The sequence below is a fragment of the Nicrophorus vespilloides genome, unplaced genomic scaffold, assembly GCF_001412225.1.
Source record: "Nicrophorus vespilloides isolate i.1.1-1 unplaced genomic scaffold, Nicve_v1.0, whole genome shotgun sequence".
Classification (NCBI taxonomy): Eukaryota; Metazoa; Arthropoda; class Insecta; order Coleoptera; family Silphidae; genus Nicrophorus; species Nicrophorus vespilloides.
Genome location: NW_017097224.1, coordinates 137,453 through 144,557, shown reverse-complemented (window position 1 = coordinate 144,557; position 7,105 = coordinate 137,453). Strand labels below are relative to the sequence as shown.

General features: G+C 31.2%; 1 protein-coding gene across 1 annotated transcript; it reads left to right on the top strand.

The window, feature by feature from the left end:
- The first annotated feature begins 3,428 nt into the window (after nucleotides 1-3,428).
- LOC108559446 lies at nucleotides 3,429-4,419 on the top strand. The gene is made up of 2 exons (XM_017916745.1): nucleotides 3,429-3,825; nucleotides 3,880-4,419. The coding sequence occupies exons 1-2, from the start codon at nucleotides 3,577-3,579 to the stop codon at nucleotides 4,417-4,419; spliced, it is 789 nt and encodes a 262-aa protein (XP_017772234.1). The 5' UTR covers nucleotides 3,429-3,576.
- The last annotated feature ends 2,686 nt before the right edge of the window (nucleotides 4,420-7,105 follow it).

Here is a 7,105-nt window from a genome sequence, read left to right as displayed (position 1 = left end):
AGCTTTTCATTTTCGGGAACAGAAGAGGGGTCTGAGTAGAAGGCAACGATAAATCCGGGGTAAAATAAAGTGTGTGACCCCTCAGCGGGTGGCTGCAGACTATATATTTCATACCAATATAACTGCTTTTGTGCGATAAGTGTTTATTGTAGTTTAATGATGTGCCGGAGGCACTGGGAGGGTGGGGGGTTTTGGTGCTACAGGCGTCGCCTGCTTTACGCGCACCACCGGAAACGCGCGGAGAATGGAAACCGGATGCGGAAACCGGTCTCCGGCATACAATAAGTCACACACACTCGCACTACACGGAATTAAATGCACCGAAGCCACCCTTCCCGGCGATAATATAATGCGCACAACAAACATTAAATATTAAACACACTTGCCGGGGGCGGGCGGCGCGCACGTGAATGCAACCTCCCGCACGCCAGGACTGCTGGAAGTACAAAAGAAAAATCTATTCGCGAAAAACTTTAAATTATTTACGCTTCAGAGGGAGTCGGGTTTTTCATTTTACTTTTACGAAAAAAAAAGGAGGAACTGAAAGGAAATATAACGAAATCTCTTCCCCTTCGTTAATATTTCGGGGCTGGAAATTATCACAATTGTATAATTTTACATTGACGTTTAAATGTAATGAAAAGGAATTCATTTAAAAAAGTACGTGTTAATTAATTTTGTGGAAAAAATATTGAAGAGATAAGATAATTAAGAAGTTAATAAGAGATATGTAGAGAAATGTAGAGAAATGTAGAGAAATGTAGAGAAATGTAGAGAAAAGAAGAGAAATGTAGAGAAATCTTGAAATATCAAAGAAGTATTAAAGAAATATACCTATCCCTCTTTTTACACTATACTTTCTTTACACGTTTTCGCTTTTATACGGTTAAAAAAATAAATGTTGAAAATAACCCATCCCTCGTTTTACACGGTACTTTCTTTACACGTTTTTGCACGGTTTAAAAAATTTAAATGTTGAAAATTAACTGACCTTAATCAAAAGGAACAATTTTTTTGACTATCAATATTTTTTTTTTGATCATATGAAAAAAAATATCGTTATTAATAAATAACTCAATTAGGCTTTTATTGCATACTTTTCAATTTACACGGTATTACATTAAAAAAGTTACAATTTCGATTTACACGTTTTTCGCAAGAAAGAAATACAAATAAAACTGATAAATTATTTTTATTTATACAAAAACTTGTCACTATTGCAAGTAATTTCACGTACGAAATAGTTAAATTGTAGTAAATATAAAATATACATTGTTGGAATCGTTGTAAAGGATATAAAACTTCTTTAATAATATAATGTATTACAGTAAAATAGAGAGAGATGGTAAGGAATTGAAGTGAAATTTTCTCTGGATGGATAATAAAGTAATATTGTATAGAGCTGATAGTAGAATTATGTTTTTCGCTCGCTGATTCGCGTTTTTACTGTCGCGATCAAAGTTTTACTGCTAAAACTTTTAACGCAGAGACGAATGTAACAGGAGCCGTGGAGTGCGTTGCGTTTCCATATTTTTTTACGACGATGCATATCCCAACCAGAACGAGGTCATCTCACATCCAGCTCAATCTTCATCTATTTGCGTTCTGCAGACTATATATCGCCACCTTTGATCTTTGATATGTGATGGTTTATGAGTACCTTTATTTTCGCAAGATCAAACCTGGATATGGGACAAATGGAAACGCCAGATGGATGAATGAAAACTTTATTGCGTGCATTTTAATCCCGAAGCTGTATTATGTGTATATACATATTCTTACCAATCCATTATGAGTAATTAGAATGACTCGTGTATTTCCATATGCTTTAACTTTGTTTATCTAGTTTCATACATGTTATTTTTATTTAAACTAAAATTGTAAGCTTTTGCATTTTAGAGAACAGCAGAAGCGAAAATTAGTTTTCAGTTCAGTTCAGTTCAACATCATAATTTAAAATAATTGATAAACTTTTACTTGTTCTTAATTTTATATGTGAACTTTTATAAAGTATATCAAATTTTATTGATTAATCAAATCTGAAGATTGAGTTTAAATAATGTCTTACAACATTATGATAATTTCAAATATCTGAACAACTCTTAGAAAGTTTTATAAGCACTTGTCCACTAGCGTCTCGCTTTTTACTTTCAACAATTCTTAAAGGAGTACAAGAGGAACTCCTCAGCAAAACCCATTCAATCTTGAAGCTTTAAATCCTTTTGTAATCGCACAAAATATTCCAAAACTTTTCTTTTATTAATTTGCATATAATATAAAATTTTGAAAAGCATAATTTTTATTGTCAAAAACGGTCTAGCACTATAAAATAACGAAACAAAAATATTCGCCTTATCTTTTATGACAAAAACTATTGTCTAATGTACAATTAATTGACCTTACTCTGATTTTATATTGGCATTATGTTTAGAAAATTAGTGCATTAGATAATAAGTGAATTAGTTTAGAATAATTGTTATTCTCGTTTGAATTAAATAATATTTTGTGCAAGTTTCTGTGAAAAAAATATCAAAAATTTAGGTATAAAAACAAATTTATTATAAAAAATACATATACACATAAAAATACAAACATTTTGATATAAAAATAAAAAAATTACATCAAATATTTTTAATATCTCCAGCGTTTCAACTTCATCGGTGGTTTTATATGTTCGTAGCTATCCACATTGTACAATTTCCTCATATAATCTTGAATCTTGTCAATTTTCGGTAATTCCTCCTTCAACGTATTAGGTTCTACCAAATCCTCTTCCTCGTTTTTCCATAATATGGTTTTAGGTTTCTTTGCAACTGATTTTTCTGCAATATTTGATTCCATTCGTATAAACTACTTTATTCCAAGTACTTATCACTTTGCTTCTGTTTGCATTTTTAACCACATCATATAGTTTCTTTTCTTCCTCCTGGATTTGCTTAATTTTTCCTAATTCTTCCTCGAGAGTTATTGGTTTTCCTAAATCCTTCACCTCGTTTGTCCACAATATTGGTGGCCTCGTCTTAATATTATATGTTTTATTTTTGTTTTCTTTCCCAAAATCTTTCCAAAAATTAGTATAAGTGCAATAAAACCAGGTAAATTGAAAATTAATTGCTATTTTTATTTCCTTGCAATAAAACCCATAGGTATGAATGTATTTACAACAAAATTTAATTTTAAAAATATCTATTTTTTAATTTTTTATTTGATACAAGAGAGTTCACAAAACATTATTTAATTCAATAAAGAAAAGAAAATAAGTGCACAACATATACATAATTTTTCAAGAAGACATTGCTTTTTAAAAGTTTTATGGTAGGACTATAAAATATAGATATTTTTAAAACTACATTTTGTTGCAAATACATTTATAGCTAAGGGTTTTATTGCATTGCAATAAAAATAGCAATTAATTTTCAATTTACCTGGTTTTATTGCACTTAAACAATATTAGTTTTTGGAAATCCCTAATATTCCCTTCCATTTCAAGTATATAAGCTATACATTTTCTGCAAAACGACATTAGTTCTTCAGCAGCTTTCAGTGAGCAACAAGTGAAAAACATATTCAATTGAAATGGATAACTTTGACGAGTTTACTTTTTCATCAGTAGATTATATCGTATCCCAGGAAAATAACTTCATCGAAGATGAAGTTATTGAAATAATTGATGATGAGGACATTCCCACTGTGAATCACGAAACACGTTTTGACTTTTGCAAAGCGATAGACGACGATAAATTTATGGAGATTAAGGAATCGGTGGAAAGTGTTCCAAAAATTAGTGTTAATAATAAGAAGATAAATAATATCAGTTTCAAAAAAGTAGTTACTAATGTACTCAGTGAAAATAAAGATGAAAATGTCTGCTTTTCCCAGGAACCTATGCGTAGGAAGAAAGCAGTAGTCAATGTACAGAAGAAAACGTTTGTTCAGAAAAAGTCAGATGATTTTGGGAAAGAAAACAAAATTAAAACAGAAACTATTGAAGAAAAAACAATTGCGAAAGAACCTAAGACGAGGCCACCAATATTGTGGACAAACGAGGTGAAGGATTTAGGAAAACCAATAACTCTCGAAGAAGAATTAGGAAAAATTAAGCAAATCCAGGAGGAAGAAAAGAAACTATATGATGTGGATAAAAATGCAAGCAGAAACAAAGTGATAAGTACTTGGAATAAAGTAGTTTATACGAATGGAATCAAAAGGAAAGCAGACAATATTGCAGAAAATTCAGTTGCAAAGAAACCTAAAACCATATTATGGAAAAACGAGGAAGAGGATTTGGTAGAACCTATTACGTTGGAGGAGGAATTAGCAAAAATTGATAAGATTCAAGATTATATGAGGAAATTGTACGATGTGGATAGCTACGAACATATAAAACCACCGATGAAGTTGAAACGCTGGAGATATTAAAAATATTTGTTGTAATTTTTTTTATTTTTGTATCAAAATGTTTGTATTTTTATGTGTATATGTATTTTTTTTATAATAAATTTGTTTTTAAACCTAAATTTTTGATATTTTTTAGTTCATAGAAACCTACACCAAATATATTCAAATATTCAAAAGAGAAAAACAATGATTCTAAATTTAGATTCTAAACTAATGCACTAATTTTCATGTCCAATATAAAATCAGAATAAGTTCAATTAATTGTACATTAAGAATAATACAATAAAACTATGTAACAATTGTCTTTTTTCTATATAGTTTCTGGTATTTAATTAATTTCATAATATTAGATACAGTCTAACCTCACTTAACGAGCACCTCGCATAACGAAAATTTCGCTTAACGAGCAAAATGAATTGTAAGAAAAATGACTCGCTTAAAGAGCGACGTTTTGCATAACGAGTGACGATTAGAAGAGAAGTCCTGGATTGCGCGCCTGGTTCCACTGTATTTTGTTTATTTTACGCTATGCATGATATACGTATAAATATAAAGTACCAAATTGGTTATCATGGAAACCTATGACAGTAAAAATTTAAATTGACAGGTCAAATTATGATTGACATGTGTCTAATATGATAGCATAACAAGTATAAATTACATATTATTTTCGTGTAGATGAACTCTAGCTTTGACTTTTCGTTACCATGGAAACCGAAGACAGTAAAATTGATCTTAATTTAATTATTATAAAATTATTCAATTCATTAATACATGTAATAATATTAAATAACGTTGAATAATATTGATAAACTTTATAAAAGAACCAATGACAAGCAAATATTGCTTATTGCAAGTGTGTACTTACAGTGTTGCGCCACGTAATCTACTTGGCTGAAATTGAAGTGAAAATTTGTTGTTTTTTTTTTGCGTTTGCCGATTATTTATTTATACAAGCTTATTACGCGTTGTATTTTCCTTGCGGCTGCGACGTGGATGGGAAAAGTAGAGAGGATGAGGCCCTTCCTAAAGGAAATTGCATTGTGCTCGCAAAAGTTTTCATTCGGAGCAGCATCCTCCATATAAATATATTGGCGCCGTTCATTTGATTTTATTGCAAATTGAAAAAAAATTGGAAAACAATCCCAATTTTTTTTTACGTTGTTGTTGTTTTCCCCGCAAAGTAGACGAAGAAGCAGAAGCAGAATAAAAAAGAGGATATGTGCGTCCGCTAATGATGAATATTTCATGCGGTATTGATCCTATCCTAGAATCCCTATCCTTTCAACCATATTCGAATTTCCCAAACGTGATCAGAGCTTGTTCTCCTCGACTGAGCATAAATTAAAAACGCGCTCTGATGAGAAAATCCATCCGGCCAATTGAATAAGAAGAGAAAAAAACGTTTGGGGATTTTTTCGTCCTCGTCCTGGCGACAGGAAAACACGAATACCCAGTTGTCAAAGAAATAGATTAAGTGCTTTATTATTCATCGACGATCGTCTCGTTTCATTAACTCCATTTGCGAGGAGGGTGGATTCCCATGAAACGATCTCCACGTTAACATTTTTATTTATTTATTTACTTACTTATTTTTCTTTGTATCTATCATCCCTTTCGTGTACAGACTTCCTGCAATATCGCCATAAAATCCGCATATTTATATATGCATTCAGTGCGTTGTTTATTTTTACATTATATTTTTTTTACATACTCTAGTGTGTATAAATACATATATTCGGTCCTCTATTTCTTTTTTTCAGATGAGAGCTGTAAATCTCGTCAGGAGCAGCACACATCCTAAAAGTGGGAGTGGGGAAGGATTTGTCGCTTGGCGCGATGCGAAAATATGTCTCTCTTCTCGTGCAGGTAATTTTATTTTTCCGCTCGCGAAAAATTACCATTCATTACGTAACGCCCGTAGCACATTTTCATACAAACAACACAATTTATTTAGCGGGAAGCTACCGAATGAGGTGCGAAGAGGGATGAAGATGGGATGCGCGCGGATGGAGTAAGCCTTCTCCGAAAATGAGGTCTTTCCGTCGCTGCAAATGGGATGAGTAATTTTGGCAAGAAAGTCGAATTGATTTTAATAAATCTTTGGTTTATGCTAATCAACAATTTCAACTTGAATCAAATCATACGAATCTATAAGTAAATGTTTCAAATTAAATCATACGTTTCAATATTATTTTTTAAATGCCTCGCTTTACGTTGCTTTTTTCAATATATTTTTTAAGTTAAAAATTTTAAAACAGAATAGGGGTAGAAACACCTACATAATACAATATTTAAGCAACTTAAAAAATTATGTCAAAATCTGGTGGCCCGCGGGCCGCATCTGGCCCAAAAACAATTTTAAACGTCACACGAATACATTTAAATTATGTATTTATTATAAATACAATGCTTATATGAATTTGAATGTGGATGCATTAAAACAAATGTTAAATACGCACGAATTTAGTAGATAGTAAAAGTTTTCTATTTGATTCTTGCCTGTATGTGTTTACAAAGCAATGCAATGTTTTAATATACAAGCAACCTTTACATAATTGGTACTTGAGTTACACTAAATCTTGAATAACACGATAATAAATTATGAAAAAGCATCGTATAACACGGTACAATTGAAATTTAGTAATTTAATCTTAATTTAACACATGTAAAATTATTAATTTTTAAGAATAAGGTCATAATAGTT

Bases quoted from the DNA above. Each gene is read 5' to 3' on its own strand.
- LOC108559446 (XM_017916745.1), top strand. From the start codon at position 3,577: ATGGATAACTTTGACGAGTTTACTTTTTCATCAGTAGATTATATCGTA. The intron at 3,826-3,879 runs GTAGTTACTAAT...TGCTTTTCCCAG, and splicing joins ATAATATCAGTTTCAAAAAA to GAACCTATGCGTAGGAAGAA.